The sequence below is a fragment of the Palaemon carinicauda genome, chromosome 25 (assembly GCF_036898095.1).
Source record: "Palaemon carinicauda isolate YSFRI2023 chromosome 25, ASM3689809v2, whole genome shotgun sequence".
NCBI classification, from domain to species: Eukaryota; Metazoa; Arthropoda; class Malacostraca; order Decapoda; family Palaemonidae; genus Palaemon; species Palaemon carinicauda.
The window spans coordinates 67,497-88,103 of NC_090749.1; the positions used below are offsets into that span (position 1 = coordinate 67,497).

Below are 20,607 nucleotides of genomic sequence, written 5' to 3' on the forward strand. Positions count from 1 at the left end.
TTCTCTTGATTGGTCTCTTCCCAGAGGATTTTGCGAGAGTACGAGACTTCCTCCATGTTGCCTTCAATCCCTTCGGAGCATAGCTTGTCAGAGTGAGATGATGAGAAGGTTTGAGGGTTTTTACAGCTCCCGCCCCTCGCCGTCATGTCCGTAGGACATAGCAAAATGTTTACCGTTCTGCTACGGCTACTTCTTCAGGAGTATCGCCTAAGGTTTTTACTTTTGACAAAGTAAAATCTTCTACTCTGCACACAAGTCAGCACGAACTACAACAGTCAATGTCTAGTTCATCTCTTCACAGTCGAATTGGCACAAATTCTCTCCTCGCTAGGGAACACGCCCATTCACCTTCTCATAGCGAGGTGGGTGGGCGAACTCTTCCTAGGCAAGAGTTTTAATGCATCCACAATCTCCTTGCTAGTCTAGAGTAGCGAGTTCACTAGACCATAGTAACTCCCAGGCAAACCTTCGGCTTTGACGATTTTTCAAGTACACTGTGCACAACCAACAAGGTCACACAACACCTTACCCGAGTACAGCAAGCAGTTGCACTTTCCTCGCTGTCGCTCGCCTCGCCAGTATTCGGCTTAACAGCGTTCGTTTCATCAGGGGAGTAGACCTCTCTGCTCCCCTGGAATTTGTGCTTTTTACAGATGTGCCAAAAGAAATTTGGAAGGCTCACGTGTTGCACCACACGGCCTCCAGACTGTGGTCCAAGTCAGAGAGACAGTGCCACGTAAACCTCCTGGAAATGAAGGCAGCTTTTCTAGCCCTCAAGCAATTCCACCAGCTCCTTTCAGGACACTGTGGCGCTGATGAGCGACAACACCACGGTAGTGGCTTATGTCAACAAAACAGGAGGTACTTTTTCACTGTCCCTCTTCCATTTAGCTATGGAAATTTTGAGATAGATGAAAGACAACTCGGTAGCCCTCTCGGTCTGAATCATTCCAGACAAGAGGCATGTTCTGGCAGATAAACAGAGCTGGAAGACTCGGATAGTTGGCGCCGAGTGTTGTTTGATTCGTCAGATTGCGAACAAAGTTTTGGTTTTGAAACTTTAAATATATAACGATGATAAAAAAACTATGAATTATTTATGCATAGATTATTCTGCGCATCTCTGAATTACAGTAAGCGTCATTTTTGGTACTTTATGTACCAGACTCTGTTATACATTACTGGTTTGGAAGTAGATAATCTATTTGTTTAGATACTCTTTATGTTTTTCTTTCTTTCCTAAGTTTCCACAATTGTAAATGTTCCGCTAAGAGCTGTTGCAGAAGGAGAAAAAGGAATATGGTAACAAAGTACAGTATATTTTACAAGAGCTGCATACTTCAGTGATGTTTTTTATTTACCAAGTTACAGATGTTAGTACTGTAATGTCCTTAGAAAATATGGAAGATTAGATGTCTCTTAGAACATGTTTCCTTAATTGAATCAAAATTGGAATGTTTTTCCTTCCATACATATTCCAAATTGTTTCAGAGTTTTGGTTCCTAGACAACACGGCACCTTTACTAACTGACTGCCGCCTATTCTCGGTTTATTTTGTACCTCGTGGTAGTGAGTTTTAGAAACTGGTTAAGTACTGAAAGAAAACATTTGCTACTACACAGAGTAAACTTTGCAATCTTTATTTGTGGATGCATCTAGTCGAGCAGTCTTTAGCTGGTGCCTAGAATGAAAGTGTAGTGGTAATGCCTACGTTATGCCAGACTTCTAGCCGCAAATTGACTCCTTCTTGCCTTTGACATTGTCCTGATTGGATGTCTGTCTTCTCTCTTAATTCCCCTGAATTCAACGTGTTCAGCTGTGTCTACACCTCATATTTATAGATGTTAAATGGTGTGCAACGTTGCATGAGCTACTTTCATCTTGATATCGTGGAAGGTCCTCACAAGGATGCTTTGAAGAAGTTTCCAGGCAAGGGTAGGGAACTGCCCCTATATTGAGTTCATGCTGGAACTACCCTGTGCTGTGTGCTGTGGCTGGTCCCCTTCACGAGGAGGTAACTGTGTTTCCGTCAGGGTTGACACTCCTCCGAACCCTCAAGATAACCTCTGGATTCTTTCTTTCTCGATCTGGATGTATGAAAGACTTCGGTTTTACCGTTGAAATACTGAGGTGGATAATTCTTTTACTCCTTTGAGATCCTGCATTTCCCTTTTTGTTTGATTCTGGCGTTTCACTTAGTCATGACTGATACCCCAGATTTTGATGACTCTAAGGTGTGTTATGGCTTCATCGTTCCTGATGCTAACGATGCAGGAGAGATCTCAGCCGCTGTTGGGACATCCTTTGGGTACCTGCCTTTCTCATGGGTTCCGGTACTGCTTAGGTGCCCGAAATGCCATTTTCACCTACCTATGGTAAGCAGCTCTTCTAGGAGGACACTCCATAAATCAATCCATTGTTCTGTAGTGCCATAGCCTCTGTACCATAGCCTTCCACTCTCTTGGATTAGAGTTTTCTTGCTTCTAGATACACTTGGGCATGCTGTTCTATGTTATTTCTCTTCCCCTTGTTTTTGTAAAGTTTTTATAGTTTATATGTGAAGAATCTAATTTAATGTTTCTACTCTTCTTGAAAAATGTTTTGATAGTTTATTCTTCTCTTGTAGTTTATTTATTTCCTTGTTTCCTTTTCTCATTGGGCTTTTTCCCCTGTTGGAGCCCTTGGGCTTCTAGCATTTTGCTTTTTCAACTAGGGTTATACCCTAGCTTGTAATAATGATAATAATAATACTTTGTGTATTACCATTAGCCAAATGAAAAGTGTAGATGCCTGTGTTCCCTCTACCCTCCGTCAACATGTTGGAAGCTGCTCCGTTCTCCTTTCTGTCTTGGGCTGCTGTGGTATCACGTCAAGGAATGAATGCCCAGGCTGTAGAAGTCGTGTCACGACTGTTGGGTCTTGACAGATCTCATGTCGACACTTCATATTGTGGCTGTGCCTCCCCTTACAGCAAGTAGAGAGTCCTTCGCTGCATTTGTATGAACGTAGTAGTGGTCAGGAACGTGCGCATGGAGTGCTAGTTTACACATACACACGAACACAAGCACAGTCAGCGTTTGCGTATGTGCGAACGTGGTTTCCGTTCTTATTTCACTCTTTGAAAATGTACCTTAAAGAATGCTGACTTTAATTGTCTCTGGGGAATTGCTATCTTAGACTGTAGAATTCTACAGATGTTTACTTTAGTTCTAATGGTGGTATCACCTTGTCTCCATTCGCATGGATACGTATGGGGAGGCATCCCTTTAACTGGGAGGGCCCAGTGTATACTGAGGGGAAGGAATCAATTCCCTAAAACACAGCATTTGGTTTTCTTGCTGAATAGCTTTGGGCTTATGCAGATATAAAGTCTTTTATCGTATATCACAATACACACAAGTAAAAATTGATGTATTTACTAAAACAATGGCATCATAATGAAGGTGACAGTATACAAATAAAAAAAAGGTGGAGTTACCGTGTACAAGTGCGTCACGCACTCTCACTGGCCGTTCCCTTTCCTCGCCTTGCTAGAACAAAGGACTATATGTAATCACCATAACAGCGAATGTAGAATAAGTTTGTGTGAAATAAATAATATAGTTATACGGAAGAAAGGGAACTAGAATAAAGAGTTAAAAGCTAGCGAGAGAAAATATGCTTACTATGGAAGCGCTCATCCCGGGCCCATTAACCTTTAGCCTTAACACATGTCAAACACCACCATAGGAAAAGAATCAAGCCATTGATGTGCGGAGCATAAACACCTCCATCGTGAATGTGTAACGTAGTTGTGTACGAGAATTTGCTGGGAATACACACCGTAGAGCAATCTCCAAAACTACCACAATACCACATCGTGTATGTATAATGTTGTACACAGTTATGTAATAGGTTAATGTATTAACAACTGTAAGTTAGAGGAGGCTATAACGATCAACATACAAATCATTGTGTTATTCATTGTCTGACACATGGATTTTAGATCAATAACATGTCAATTTGTAATGATACTAACTCGCATATTGTCTGTCACCATATTTGATCACAATAAATAAATAGTGAATTTAACACTGCGGTATCAATTACTCCACCAATAGTCGCTAGAGAAAGAGGCGATTAAAATCAAATACGATGCGGTATTGTGGTAGTTTTGGAGATTGCTGTACGGTGTGTATTCTCTGCAAATTCTCGTTTACAACTACGTTATACATTCACGATGGAGATGTGTTTATGCTCCGCACATCAATGGCTCGATTCTTTTCCTATGGTGGTGTTCGACATATGTTAAGGCTAAAGGGTAATGCGCCCGGGATGAGCGCTTCCACAGTAAGCATATTTTTTCTCGCTAGCTTTTAACTCTTTATTCCACATTCGCTGTTATGGTGATTACACTATACCCACATATTAGTCACATTGTATAATATACACAGGTAATTCAGTACAGGGAAGTCCACAATATCAAGTAATAATGAAGACAGACCGGCTCTGGTAAAATGTATATAAAACAATCGAGTATAAATCTCCCTACTTCAGAAGTCGAGCGAACATTTTCTTCCTCCCCGTAGGAGTACTCCAAGGCCGTTGGTCCCGTCACAACTACTTGTCATAATAGAACAATCCAGTTACTGAGCCCTTTTTCTAAACAATGTCTGTTATTCATAAAAAGGTTATGTTTTCCTAAACGAAATAGATTTAACTATCAATTTTACAGTAATCAAACTCTGGGGAAAGTCTCGAATATTATATGTATACCTGTCTCCAGTAGATCCATTTCAGTTTTGATCATGCACTTAACGCTTGCTACAGTGTTGAGGAATTAACGTAATGTTTTAAAAGGAAGTTGGCAGCTCTTGACATGACATCAGGAAAAAGATATGTAAATAAGAGAGAAATAAATAATTGACATTTTTCACATGTCTTGATCTGAGGATTGTCATGAATTCGAAGTCTGCTTTCAAGGAAAGGATAGGAATGAATATGTGGATGTGCTTATAGAAACAGCAGCAGCTTGCCTTGTGAGTTCAGGAAGGAAGCAAAATCTTTTCCAAGTGTTCAGGAACAACTTGCCTGGTGGTGGGAAGTTATCCTGGGTATTTGTCATCTCTCACGAAGCTAAGCTCTCACACTGGTCTTCTCTTCTGTGAAAGTTGAGCCCTCATTCTATCTCTGTCCCTGGACTGGAATTTGAATGGGTTGGGGGATGCCCGACAGAAAACAGGCGATAGAAGTTCTTGTCAACGCCTCCCTTGCGGAGATGCTTATGTTCTCGGACGCATCGCAGGTGTTGGAAGCCACACCTAGAAGACCTAGTTGATTCAAGAGTTTGGACAGAGGCTAAAAACCGTCATTGGGCCACTTGACGAGGCAAATTCATTCCTGGACGTCTCTCTGAGCTATAGAGTTGTCAGCCCGATGCATTCCAGTTAAGCGGAATTTTCATGCCAATCAACTCTTCTGTGTGGAGCACCTTTTCAGAAGGTAGTGAAGGTTTGTGGATTGTCTCGTATTCCTTTTGTCGTGAGAATTGTCTCTTGTTCTCTGTCATGACAGTTTATTATTTCACTCAGGACTCTGTAGTAAGGCATTAGCCTTTCCAAGGCTCCGTTTGAAAAGCCACAAAGCGAGTTGGACGGAGGTCTCAATCTCGTGACTTTTTAAGACAGCCTTGGGATCTGCAAAGCAAGCAAGTATGACCCATTCCGAAGGTTGGAAATCTTTGACTTTTTTCTTTACTTCAGACTTTGTTGTCAAGACTAAGAACCTAGTGGTTCAAATCACTTTTGCTTTCTCTCCTTCTGGAAACCCTTGATGTTGTTAAAAGCGAGATGGTGTTTTGTCCTGTGTTATCGCTTTGCCATCTGAAGAGGACTTGTCACTTTTGAATGACATCTTCTGTTAGTGTGGGCAGGACCAGTAAGAAAGTGAAAGGAGTAATATCTCCTCTTGCTTCTTGGGATAAAAACTGGCTCCTTGCGCAATAGCTTACAAGGTGCGGATCATATTACCTCCCTTAGTTATGTCACATATGTTGAACGCTTTATCTGTGAAGCATCAACCGACCTACTCATCTTTTTACCCAAGGAATGCCACCCACAAGATTGGAGACAGTCTCCTTAGGACCTATGGTGGTTGCTCAACAAGCTGTGTATTGTCGCCAGCTTACTTTAGTGGCAGATTGTACTATATCTCATCCAATGTAGGCAATTTGTGTTAGTGTGAATGATAAGACAAATATTGTCTAACATCTTTTTTCCAACGTCTTTAATGTGTGTACTTGCACATCTGATGTTTGAAACTTCTGAACCTTTGAGTTCTGGTCTTGTGTATTTGTCACAACTCCGCCAATCTCTTGTGACAAGGGAGAGAGCGTGTAATTTCTTTTGCATTAGGATAGAATTGGCAGCTTTATCTTCTCGTCATTAAATGTCTACGTTTTTTAAAAGCTCTGGCATAAGATCCTTTTAATTACATGGGCAATTCCTGTCATGTCAGTTTGTATTTACTCTGTATTTATATTTTGTTAATTTATATCTTTATATCTTGATCACTTATGGGTTCAGACGATAACATTCGGCGTAGGGGTTAAGCCCTATCAAAATTTGCCAAGAAGCAAGTCTCCTGTTTAGCATCCAAACGAATGACGAGTGTTTAGTCATCTGTATTTTTCTTTGCTTGAAAACTTTAATCTTTCTTGATGTGAGTCTTACCTTAATGTAAGAATGAGGCAGTTTGCAACTTTCAAGGATGCTTCTGTTGCTGTTGGTACTGTACCATGTATATCTTTAGCCCTTCAACAAGCAGCCCCAAATCTTAAGATATTGGTAATCTTCAGAGGTGCGTTTCTAAGCGAAATAGTCTTCCAAAGGAGTTTCTTATGGAAATAAATGGTGGATACTTCTAAAATATTGAGTGTTTTGGAGACAATAGTAAACAGGATAATTTACAAGAGTCCCACACTTGGAAAGTATTAGGAGCTAGAAATGCACGTCAGATGTTTCCCTAACTTGCTTGACGACAAACTTACTTTGGTCGATGACAAAATTACTTTGCTCGTTGAAAAACTTACTTTGCTCGTTAACAACCTTACTTTGTCTTTGTTTTCAAATTAACTTTGTCTGTTGGCAAACTTTCTTGGTATATAAGCAAACTTATTTTGTTGACAAACTTACTTTTTCTGTTGACAAACTTACTTTTTCTGTTGACAAACTTACTTTGTTGACAAATTTAATTTGTTTACAAACTTTCTTTGACTTTTGACGAACTTACTTCATCTGTTGACAAACTTACTTTGACTGTTGACGAAATTACTTTGTTAATTTACAAATTTACATTGTTGACAAACTTACATTTTATGCTGACAAACTTACTTTGTCTGTTGACAAATTTATTTTGTCTGTTGACAAATTTACTTTGACAGTTGACAAACTTTTTGTATATTAGCAAACTTGTGTGTTGACAAACTTACTTTGACTGCTGACAAATTTACTTTTGTGTGTTGACAAAGATGCTTTGTCTGTTGACAAAATTACGTTGTTAACAAACTTACATTGTTAACAAACTTACTTTGTCTGTTGATAAAACTACTTTGTTAACAAACTTACTTTGTCTGTTAAATAACTTACTTTGTTGACAAACTTACTTTGTCTGTTGACAAACTTACTTTGTCTGTTGACAAACTTACTTTGTCTGTTGACAAACTTATTTTGTCTGTTGACAAACTTACTTTGTCAATTGACAAATTTACTTTGTCTGTTGACAAATTTACTGTCTGTTGACAAATTTACTTTGTCTGTTGACAAATTTACTTTGTCTGTTGACAAATTTACTGTGTTTGTTGACAAATTTACTGTGTCTATTGACAAATTTTCTTTGTCTGTTGACAAATTTACTTTGTCTGTAGACAAACTTACTTTGATTGTAGACAAACTTACTTTGTCAGTTGACAAACTTACTTTGTCAGTTGACAAGCTTAATTTGTCAGTTGACAAGCTTAATTTGTCAGTTGACAAGCTTACTTTGTCAGTTGACAAACTTTGTCAGTTGACAAGCTTACTTTGGCAGTTGACAAACTTTGTCAGTTGACAAGCTTACTTTGTCAGTTGACAAACTTTGTCAGTTGACAAACTTTGTCAGTTGACAAACTTACTTTGTCAGTTGACAAACTTTCTTTGTCATTTGACAAACTTTCTTTGTCAGTTGACAAACTTACTTTGTCAGTTGACAAACTTACTTTGTATGTTGACAAACTTACTTTGATTGTAGACAAACTTACTTTGTCAGTTGACAAACTTACTTTGTCAGTTGACAAACTTACTTTGTCTGTTGACAAACTTACTTTGTCTGTTGGCAAACTTACTTTGACTGTTGACAAACTTACTTTTGACTGTTGACAAACTTAATTTGACCGTTGACAAACTTACTTTGTCAGTTGACAAACTTTGTCAGTTGACAAACTTACTTTGATTGTAGACAAACTTACTTTGTCAGTTGACAAACTTACTTTGTCAGTTGACAAACGTACTTTGTCAGTTGATAAAAGTAATTTGTCTGTTGACAAACTTACTTTGACTGTTGATAAACTAACTTTGACTGTTGACAAACTTTCATTGTATATTAGCAAACTTACTTTTTTATTTGAGTTGACAAACTTACTTTGTCTGTTGAGAAACTTACTTTGTCTGCTGACAAACTTACTGTGTCTGCTGACAAACTTATTTTGGCTGTTGACAAACTTATTTTGTCTGTTGACAAACTTGCTCTGTTTATTAACAAACTTACTTTGCTCGTCAACAAACTTATTTTGTTTGCTGACAAACTTACTTTTATTCTGACAAACTCAATTTGCTCGCCATCAAACTTAATTTCCTTGCCGGCACACTTAGTTTTGCTCTCTGACAAACTACTTTACTTTTAGACAAATTTCCTCTGTCTGTCGACAAACTTAGCTTATTGGGAAACTTACTTTTTTGACAAACTAACTCTGTTAGTTGGGAAACTTGCTTTGTTAGTTGACATATTTACCTTGTCTGTTGATAAACTTCGTTAGTTGAGGAACTTACTTTGTATATTGACAAACTCTACTTTCTTCATTGACAAACTTACTTTGTACGTTGACAAACTTCATTGCTTATTGGTGGACGAATAGGCGAGTTTTATGGAATACCTATAGTCGGAAAAAGCTTTTCATACACATTTCTTGACACTTAGCAAATCATAATTGTCACATCTCCCTATCATGGCCTCCCTGGCTAGACTGTATCCTATAGTAATTTTTTTTAGAGAGGCAGATTTGCACCGACGCGCAACGGCGCCCTTTTAGCTCGGAAAAGTTTCCTGATCGCTAATTGGTTGGACAAGGCAATTCTAACCAATCAGCGATCAGGAAACTTTTCCGAGCTAAAAGGGCACCGGTGCGAGTCGGTGCAAATGCGCCTCATTAAAAGAAATTGACTATAGGTTATCCAATATTACCTGTTGTAATGTTCACCTTTTAACAGGTTTTCAAAAACAGAAAAGCAAATTCAAATGTAGATGTAGGAATCATTTACTTTTAGGTAGTACCTCAGTCTGGTAATTTTTTAGGGATATTTTATGCCCTTTTTTTCTGCCTAAATCTAAATTCCTTTTTTTCTCCTTCCCGTGATCTTCGTCTTCCACGATACTTTCTGCCATTAAACTTTCTCTCCGCAATTTTTCACGTTCGTGGACCCAGGAAGGAGGGACCTTTCCATGTCACTTCTCGCAGTTACATGTTCAGGGCGGGATCTATTCAAGAGTAACTGATCAATCCCCGCATTGTTTTCTATTGCTTTAACGTAAATATCCCAGTCTGTTTCACGTTTCTTTCTTGTATAAGTTTTGACTTTATCATTTTATCCCTCTTACAGGCTGCCTTGGCTAGCGCAAGAGCCCGTGGCCTTGCACCTTCAGTGTAGGTCGATCTGAGACCAAACTCCTAACCTGAAATGCCCATAAACTAAAACAATTTTTCACGTAAGATATAAAGGAAATTCAATGTTTTCCAAACGTCTATAAATACACATATAGTACATAAGTTTTTAAAGGTTTGCAATGGTATTTATTGTTAAAATTATAACCACGGACGTCATAATGCAGTGTGGATATTTTTGCTCGCAGACAAATTCTAACGTGCGCTTGTATCCTATTATGACACATGAAAAGCAAGATGCTACAAGCCATAGGGCTACAACAAGGAAAATCTCTCTGTGAGGAAAGGAAATAAATATACTATATATGAGAAGTAATGAATAAAACATTTGAAATATCTTAAGATCAGTAAAAACATTCAAATATATCTGTCATTTGTAATCTTAGAATCCAAACAGTTGAAGTTCCACTGATTCAACTACAATATCAGGAAAATCATTCAGCAATCTGGTCACAGCTGGAATAAAATTCTTAGATTGACGTTATGCAACATACAAGAACTTCTGATATTCCGAGTTTGTTTCTTAAGTGAGTTAGAACTTAACACACTAATTTTCACCGCACTAAGCCCCTCGTTTCGTTGCAGGTGGACACGCTCTTCTGTCCAAATTGCTTGGAGAACATGCCGTCGACTGAGGCACGGCTCAAGAAGAACCGGTAAGAGAGAGTTTAGTAAAAATATTTAGTTGAACAGGTACTTAATAATCTCTCCTGCATGATAGTTATTGTCTGGCTGTATATATATAGATAGGTATACACTAATTTTTTTTTGGGTCATGCTTGGCTCTCCCCGTCCCTCTGGTAGGAGGGCAGGGAGTAGTTATGTCCTGGTGAGAGGGGTGTGTGTGTGTATCAATCTAAATGTGTTTAGTCGTCATTTTTGAGAGATGACATACACAAGTTTTGACATATTTCTGTAAGGAGAGTAATGTTCTGCCATTTAATCTATTGCTGTGTATGAATGTAAGTACTCTACAGAATTTGGTCTGTACAAAGCACAAAAATATATTTAAAAAACTGAATAAGGACCATTATAAAAAGGTGTGGAAGCAAGGCACAGTATTGCTGGGAGAATCTGTTTTACTTTTAACCTTTAAAAGGAAAAAGAAGAACTTTTATGAAGGAATCGTTGTCAATCTTTTGGAGGATTAGTTATCTGTAGAGTTGACTCATATTATTATTACCCATTTCAAAGTGCTGAGGTAGACGAGAGGAGAAAGGAACGATTCTATAGACATTTTGAAAATAATTAAAGAATACAGGAAAGTGTGCAATTAAATATTACAGGAGAGAGAGAATTTGACAGGGTATTGCATTACATTATCTTTCTAAATCATTAAGTCTTTGGACTTTTTTTATTATAGATTATGTTATGTATAGATTTAAAGTGACGTTTTCTCGTCATATTTCTGAATTGCAGTAACTATCTTATTTCAGTTGTTTTTGAATAGATTGTATATATATGATATTTTCAATTTTAATTGTTAATTTTTGTTTATTGATCTGCACATTGAAATAAACTAGAGAGAGAGAGAGAGAAAGAGAGAGAGAGAGAGTATGTAAGTAATGTACAGAGAAGGTTTGTCAACTAGTGCCTTCAGTGCTCCTCAGGCTGCACATTGTATGCATTATTCAAGGTTTGTCTGCATCTTACTTCCTTCTTCAGATTTCTACTCTCCATTTCTACCACTTTTTAGCCTTCTTCTGCATCTTTATTCCTTTTTTATCCTTCCACTCGACCCCTCTTCCACACGAAGCAAGTTAATCGACGGAAAATTTACTCTCGCTTCCGACAGATGCGCCAACTGCTTCGACTGCCCGAGCTGTGGCCACACTCTGTCCACTCGGGCGACGAGTATCCAGGCCCCTAATCCGGAGGACTCAAGCAAGACCGTTGCCAGGAAGGTCTATTACTTGGCCTGCACCAGCTGCCGGTGGACGTCCCGAGACGTCAACCTCAGCGACCAAACCGTCGGTAGGTTCTTTGTCTTTACAGATTTTTACGATCGGCTTTGGTCATCGTTAGTGTGAGCCAACTGCCTACTATTTGGGTAAGCCCTGTAACCATAAAAAGGAAATTTGTCCTTTGTAGAAGGAGAGAATTATTAATTATATATATAAAGAATAACAAAAAAAAGAATGAGATGAAAATCATACCTAGTTGATACCAGTGGGTGCTAGTAGAAATTAGGTATTTCTTAATGGAAAGTCCACAACTTGCGAACTTTGTAGGTTCTAGGAAGCTTTTTGTCATTCAAATTCTGTTTGATATCTACTGTCAAGTGACATTAGATATCAAACATATTTTAGTTGATTGTCCTGTTTTCAATCTTCAGAGAACTCAGTTTCTCCAGGACAAACTTTTAGGAGATATGTTAGGGGAATATTTAGATAATTTTATTAAATTTTTCTAATCGTTTTAAACCCTTTTTATTTTGCATTCATATATTATTGTATGGAAGTTGTGCAGTTGATTTTAGAAGTTAAAATGATACCAAATGTAAGAGTACAGGTAGGGTTGATTCATTTGCATTACACAGCCCTGAATGGTCTTTAATGCCCCAGTGCTTGGCTTAAGATCTAAATTTCATATTCAATTCAAGGCTTCACCTAACACATGCCTATGATTTTCAGCTGCAAGATTCAACAAAGAGTCCAGTTTCATATTGCAAATGTCATCTTATTTATATAGTTTAGTTTTATTACAATATTTCATGAATATTTTATACAATATTGAAGGTTTATGATTTCAGTTGTATTTGTAAGTTTATGACCTTCTTACAGCACTGTATAGGATACAGTTAGTTTATGATAGTTAATTCCTAGCAGTTAGTACTTTCGTGATGTTAGAAGCTCCTTCCTAGTAGGTGTCAATAGTTAACTATTACTAATGACAAGCATGTGTAGCTATTTAAACTGATTATAGACACAATTTTCCTCCGCATTTTTAACACCGTCGTCACCATATCTTGCAGCGACTGGTGGCTGGGCCGAGCAGGATAACGTCCACTACAAATACCTGCAGAGCCTGCTCGAGCACTACCGCTCGGTCGCCCAGCGCGAGAAAGTGGAGAGAGAGCGGAAGAGGTCCTCCTTCCGGAAGTCTTCGTACTTGAGCCTCTCCGAGAAGTTCAGCCTCTCCTCCACGTCCATGATCGGGCGGAAGTCTCTCTCGTCCTTTTCTTCCCTGACGTCCAAGGTGGGTCTCTCTCTCTCTCTCTCTCTCGTGTCATAGAATGGCTATTTTAAAGCGACTCTTATTCAACTAAAGAAGTGCAATTATCAATCTAGTATCAACTTAGGCTCATATACACTACGTCACTTACAGATATTATCAAACTGTCTCTTCAAGTTAGCAAACTTGTTTACTTATCACTCAAGTCTCTTAAATTACAGAAGTGTAAAGTAGTTTATTTTGTCTAGATACATATTTTGAATGTTCAAGTGTAGATTTTAACATAAGGTTTTTATTGTGGAACACCAAAAACATCCATTAAATTTCTCTTTGTTATTCTAGGGGGATCCTGGTCTGACCTCTGAGCTAGCCCCCTGCGTCGCCGAAGAAGAGGTGTACGGACTTCCTGACAACATATTCACGGAGGAAGTCGACCTCTCGAAAGGTCAGTCGAAGAAGAGGCATGTGTTTGCCTCGATGTCCTGGGTTCTCACATTATCCTTTGCCCTAAACTCTACTATTAATAGTTACAGGGATGCGACCTAATATAGCCGTGCATATAGGGCTCGGTGTGAGTTCCACCATGTAACCTTTAGTCAGTTGAAGATTTTAATGTCTTTTTGGCAGTTAGATTTTATTATTTTCAACAATTATTGTTTTTATTATTATTATCTTAAAATATTTTCTTTTAATTGTTCATTACTACTTTTGTAGTTTATTTAATTATTTCTTTTCCTCACGGGGCTACTTTTCCTTATTAAGAGCCTCTGGGCTATAGCCTCCTGCTTTTCCAACTAGGGTTGTAGTTTAGCTAGTAATAATAATAATGATATCAGCCAAGCTACAACCCTAGTTGAAAAAGCCAACGGCTTTAAGAGCAAGGGAAATCAGCGCAGTGTAGACAAGAGTTGGAAGTCAGGAATAAACAAAATATGTTCTCGCGCACATAGAAAACCTCATCTTTAATAGTATGATTCGATCATAGCTGGAATTTCTGTTAAGATTATAAAGAGGTGTGTTTTTGCGATGGAGAAAACCCCGATTGTACGTGGTGTCCTGCCCTGGGGTTGCCGGACGGAAATATGGCAAAGAGCCATAGGATTCACTTGCATCTCCATCCCTTGTGCGACTCTTAACCCTTTTACCCCCAAAGGACGTACTGGTACGTCCTACAAAACTCATCCCTTTACCCCCATGGACGTACTGGTACGTCCTTGCAAAAAACTGCTATTTAAATTTATTTTTGCATATTTTTGATAACTTTGAGAAACTTCAGGCATTTTTCCAAAAGAATGAGACCAACCTGACCTCTCTCTGACGAAATATAAGGCTGTTAGAGCAATTTAAATAATATATATTGCAAAATGTGCTTGAAAAAAAAATGCCTTGGGGTTAAGGGTTGGAAAGTTCCAAATTGCCTGGGGGTAAAAGGGTTAAGTTATATAATACTGTATTGTTTTATTATAGCATTTCATTATCGCATTACAGTATATGAATTTTTGATACAATACAGTATCTGAAATTTATGGTTTCAGTTCGATTTGTGTATGTGTCTCCAAATGTTTGTAAGTTGTGATTCGTTGAGTCTCGTTTCCAGTGACGACGATGGACCAGCGCATGGCATCTCCCGAGTGGCAGCCGGAGGAGACCGACTCCCTGTATCCGCTCCACAAGCACATACTGGTGAAGCGCTCCCTGCGTTGCCGCTACTGCGAGCACAACCTCTCGAAGCCGGAGTATAACCCTTCTTCGATCAAGTTTAAGATCCAGCTCGGCGCCTTGTGAGTAGGTTCTAGCATTCCTTGATACTACTACTACTACTACTATGACCGTAGTGTTATTCCCTAAGGCAGGTCCATTCATAGATTAGTCGCCCTCCATAATTCTCTATGTATGGCCACCTCTTTTAGCTCTCGGTTCTTTCTCACTCCCTCAAGGTCATCTAGCGTTGACTTCTTTTTCCGTCCTCTGGGTCTTTGTTCTTCAAATTTACCTCCTATAATATTCTCTCTTCTCCAAGTATTCTTAATACCTCTTCATTTGTCATGTGGTCTCTCCAATGTATTTTCAGCATTCTCCTCCATATCCACATTCCACGTTGCCTTTGCCAAATTCAAGGTTTTGCGAAGGACGAGTATTCACCCCAGTTTATCTATTTGTTTGTAACTTTACACTAAAACTAACATATTGATTTTGACCAAACTTGGTAGTCGTGTTGGCTATGACCCAACAATGAATCTGTAACATTTTGGATGAATTACATCAAAGTACAAGTACGCGGCAGTAATAATTGTAATATATTTTTTTTTTCTTTGTGAACATTACCAAAAACTTGGTGGACATGTGGGGTATGACCCAAAGACAAATCCATTAGATTTTGAATGAAATACATTGAAGTTCAAATACGGAGTGAAGTTAAGAGAAAAATAAGACTTCTTGTTCATGTCAGTCATTACATGTGAATAGATTCAGTACTGCACTTCGAATAGAAGCTAAGTAATGTGAATATGTGTATTTTATGTATGAAAGCTGGTTGTAAGGAGTTACTTGTGTATGGTATGTGTATATGGAACCTATAAGTCACTTTATAAGCGGAAATCCTTCTGCTTTGCCTCTGTTATAGCTATGTGTCTTCCATCTTGCTGTCCAAACCCATCTAACTTTTACTTCATAGCGTAACTAAAGGGGTTTTCTCACAGTTTAGCTTGGACAGTGAATGACACTAGAGGCCCCAGCCCCTGTCCACACGATCGAGTATGCCCGACGGGCAAACAGTGATACCAGACCACAATAGTTAGTAAGAATGAGGGGTGATGACTTCATAAGCGGGAAAATCACTGACGGGGATCTGGCATCATATAGTGTTGCCAGATCTCTGCCTTTAGTTTTCCCGCTTCTGACGTCATCACCCCTCATTCTTACTAACTATTGTGGCCTGGTATCACTGTTTGCCCGTCGGCCATGCTCGATCGTGTGGACAGGGCTTTAGAAATCAGCGGTCCAGTCTAATCAAGGCCACGTATGTATGATGATGATTAAGCATGGTTTTAAAGGTTTGAAGGTTGCTTTTGAATGGCAGATGCAAGGGACAGTGACATTGCCCTATCATGCAGGACAGTGCCCTGGAGACTGACCATATATACACATGATAATCACCCAAGCCCCTTCTCCACCCAAGCTAGGACCAGGGAGGGCCAGGCAATGGCTGCTGATGACTCTGCAGATAGACCCATAGGCTCTCCCAAACCCCCCATCCTTAGCTCACAGGGATGGTGAGGTTGTTGCGATCAAAGGAACTACCAAGGTTGAGTGGGACTCGAAAGTAGTCTGGCGTTCACCAGTCAGGGACGTTACCTCTTGCTGTATGAGCCGTTGAATAATAGAATAATGTACAATTTATTGTTATCATTATTATTAATATTATTATTATTATTATTATTACTATTATTATTGTTGTTAATAGCTAAGCCATAACCCTAGTTGGAAAAGCAGGATGCTATAAGCCCAAAGGCTCCAAAAGGTGAAAAATAGCATAGTGAGGAAAGTAAATGCGGAAATAAACCGGATTCCGTCGATTTGAACTGAAATACCTTTTATTACGACGAGGTTAAACTGAACTATCATCATCATCATCATCAGCCGTTACTATTCCACTGTAGCATAAAGTCCTCAGACATGTCCTTCCAATTGTGTCTGTTTATGGTCTTTCTATTCCAGTCTATTACCGCAAATTTTCTTAGTTCGTCAATCCCAGTTCGTCAATCCATGGTCTTCTTTTCCTTCCTCTGTTTCTATTGCAATCTTTAGGGACACATTCTGTTATTCTTACATACATACATACATATACCAAGGCACTTCCCCCAATTTTGGGGGGTAGCCGACAACAACAAATGAAACAAAAACAAAAAAGGGGACCTCTACTCTCTACGTTCCTCCCAGCCTGACAAGGGACTCAACCGAGTTCAGCTGGTACTGCTAGGGGTGCCACAGCCCACCCTCCCCGTTATCCACCACAGATGAAGCTTCATAATGCTGAATCCCCTACTGCTGCTACCTCCGCGGTCATCTGAGGCATCGGAGGAAGCAGCAGGGCCTACCGGAACTGCGTCACAATCGCTCGCCATTCATTCCTATTTCTTGCACGCTTTTTTGCCTCTCTCACATCTATCCTCCTATCACCCAGAGCTTTCTTCACTCCATCCATCCACCCAAACCTTGGCCTTCCTCTTGTACTTCTCCCATCAACTCTTGCATTCATCACCTTCTTTAGCAGATGTTATTCTTAACGTCCATCTGTTGACTGTCGTTCTCATTATATGTCTTGCCCATGTGCATTTAATTTTTTCTTACATGTTGTTAGAATATCCTCTACTTTAGTTTGCTCTTTTTCTGTCTCGGTGTTATTCCCATCGTTACTCTTTCCATAGCTCTCTTGATTCGTCCTTATCGAGGTTTATTACCATGATTGTATTTCAGGCCATACTTCAATCAATAAGACCTTGCTAAGTGTGGCGAAAGGAGGAGGTGCTGTAAAGTAATGGTTTTTCAATAAAGAAATTCTCTCTCTCTCTCTCTCTCTCTCTCTCTCTCTCTCTCTCTCTCTCTCTCTCTCTCTCTCTCTCTCTCTCTCGTGTACCATGATCTTCTTCCACTGTCTTGGGTTAGAGTTTTCTTGCTTGAGGGTACACTATTTTATCTTATTTCTCTTCATCTTTTTGGAAGTTTTTAAAGTTTATATATGAAAGATATTTTATGTTGTTTCTGTCCTTGAAATATTTAAGTTATTCATTACTTCTCTTATAGTTTATTTCTTTGTTTCCTATCCTTACTAGGCTATTTTTCCCTGTTGTAGCTTGGACTTTTTGCATCCTGCTGTTCCATCTAGGGTTGTAGCTTAGCTATCAATAATAATACTACTGTTGCCTGCTTTAATTTAACCTAGCATGATCTTCCTAATCAGGTAGTTGAATCAGTAGAACTTCAAAAGTTCAAAGTTGGAGCAAATGTTTTTATGTTGACCAGGCTGACATGAGTCTTTTTATAGTTTATATAGGACATATCTCTTTTGACGCTGTTACTGTTTTTAGAATGATATATTGTTAATTTATTCTCATCATTTATTTATTTCCTTATTTCTTTTCCTCACTGGGCTATTTTTCCCTGTTGAAGCCCTTGGGTTTATAGCATCTTGCTTTTCCAACTAGGGTTGTAGCTTGGCTAGTAACAATAATAATAATAATAATACTCTGCTTGAAAATTCACAGGGCTACAGACTTATATGCAATTCAGAGGGGTTATAATATTTTATTTTCACCACCACGCATATATTACCCTGACAATTTTCATTTCAGCTATCACGTGCCCGAAGTCCGGATGGTTCGGCAAGTGGAACTGAAGAGCGAGAAGGAGACGAACGTCCAGATTTCGCTGTGCAATCCCACGCCCCATGACATGACGGTCGCCCTCCTGCCCTTCGTTCCGGAGGCCTATCTCGCAGCCCAGCAGAAAGGTGAAATAGCTAAAGGAGAATTGCAAACTAGTATTAAATTAACTAAATAACTTTCTTCTTAACTGTGACCCCGTCGGTAACAAAATCCCTGGCCAGGGCACAATGTGTCGACCAACTTATGTTAACGTTTTGTAGCTCAAGTGACCAATGAATAATTATAGAAGGAACTGGAAATTCCAATAAAAAACCGAATAAACATTCTATAGATCTATGTGAACGGACGCGAGTCATTGGATTGAGTGTCTCTCGACGTCAATGACCTTCGATGTCAGGATGCCAGAAAACTTCAAATCGATCAGTCATTGGAGCAAAAAAAAAAGAGAGAGAGAGAGAGAGAGAGAGAGAGAGAGAGAGAGAGAGAGAGAGAGAGAGAGAGAGAGAGAGAGGAGAGAGAGAGAGAGAGAGAGAGAGAGAGAGAGAGAGAGAGAGATGAGAGAGAGAGAGAGAGAGAGAGAGAGAGAGAGAGAGGAGAGAGAGAGAGAGAGAGAGAGAGAGAGAGAGAGGAGGGGGGGGGGGGGGGGACGGACGGACGGACGGACGGACGGACGGACGTACGACGTCGAGAGGGAGAGGGGGGGAGAGGGGGGGAGAGGGGGTGTGTGTGTTTAGCTCCTACACGACATACAAACAATCCCCCTTTAGTAGGAGTATGACGTCTGCAGAGCTAAAATGGCCTTTAGGAATTTTAACAAGCTATACTAGTTGTTTGATAGGCAGAGCAAGCCTCGCTTTGACTAAGGATGTAGCTGCATACACACATACTCTGCAGTGTTTTTGACTTGTTTTTATTCCCTCTTTTTAGAGTGTGATCTGCCATATCCCCCCCATAATCAGACATGCTGCTTTGTCCTGTTATCTCTTTCGCCCCCAAAGGACGTACCGGTACGTTCTTGCAAAACACTGTTATTTATATGTTTTTGCATGTTTTTGATAACTTTCTGAGAAACTTCAGGCATTTTCCAAAGAATGACACCAACCTGACCTCTCTATGACAAAAATTAAGGCTGTTAGAGCAATTTTTAAAAAAAATATAGAGCAAAACGTGCTCGAAATTTAACCTTACCTTAGGGGTAAAAGGGTTAAGGAAGGCTGCCATTGTGGCAGGTATGTGAGCAGACCGGAAGTGGACCCCATCATGTGGTTTTTGCAAGGGAGCATAACTGCGAGGAGTGTAGGGAGTCGCCGCCTTTGCTGTGGCTGTTTCAATATATTCCGTACAGTAAAAGTGGCTACATGTCTGTGAACCATTCTCCCTGTGGTCAGAAAATGGCTGTAAGCGTCATTCTGCTGTTCAAGGAGCGCCTGAAGTGTTTTAGCACCTGCTGAATCATTGGAAATGGTGGGAATACACAAAGATCCGTCGAAAGACTTTTGTCTTTTTGTTCAGTGATGTGGCAAACTAGTCTGTTTGTGCAGGCCCGCCACTTCTTATTCTCCTGACAAATCAAGGGATGCAGAGACTTCGTTTGGTAAAATATTAGTCTTTTTCAATTCCCCGGAAGGAACTGCGGAATCAAAGTGGCTCCTCTTAGGCCCGGCTGTGATAACTCGTCTGCTGTCTGATACAGCGTAGCCAATTTTGTACTCCCCCTTTGGTTCCTGATTTAGGCTAGGGCTGTTATATAGTCCGAGAACACCGACACTGTTGTCCTTACTACTAGATTTTCCTGGTTTTAAGGAGTTTTGGTATTGCTAGTAACTCTAGACAATTGATGTGTGTTTATGTCTCCTGCCGGCCCATTTCCCCAGGAGAAGTAAATGGATGAGAGTTGCTCTCCACACATCCTGTGATGCATCTGTGAACAGTTATAGTTTTAGTATTTCCAACTCTAAAGACTCGCGGCTACTGTGATCGTGTGACCAACTAAATCGGAGAAGTTAATTTATCATTGGTGGCATAGAAACAGTATCTAAATCTGTCGCCTTGTCCCAATGCAACTCGAGATGAAATTGAAAGACCCTTATTTTCAGA

At 39.5% G+C, this 20,607-nt stretch overlaps 1 protein-coding gene across 1 annotated transcript in view; it reads left to right on the forward strand.

Annotated features, from left to right (window-relative positions):
• The window catches only part of LOC137618628 (dynactin subunit 4-like), a 47,101-nt gene that overhangs the window by 12,946 nt on the left and 13,548 nt on the right, over nt 1-20,607 (forward strand). The window contains exons 2-7 of the mRNA XM_068348739.1: nt 10,538-10,608; nt 11,748-11,926; nt 12,927-13,150; nt 13,469-13,571; nt 14,724-14,907; nt 18,478-18,635. Of these exons, the coding sequence (XP_068204840.1) occupies nt 10,538-10,608; nt 11,748-11,926; nt 12,927-13,150; nt 13,469-13,571; nt 14,724-14,907; nt 18,478-18,635 (919 nt within the window). The remainder of the gene's footprint in view (nt 1-10,537; nt 10,609-11,747; nt 11,927-12,926; nt 13,151-13,468; nt 13,572-14,723; nt 14,908-18,477; nt 18,636-20,607) is intronic.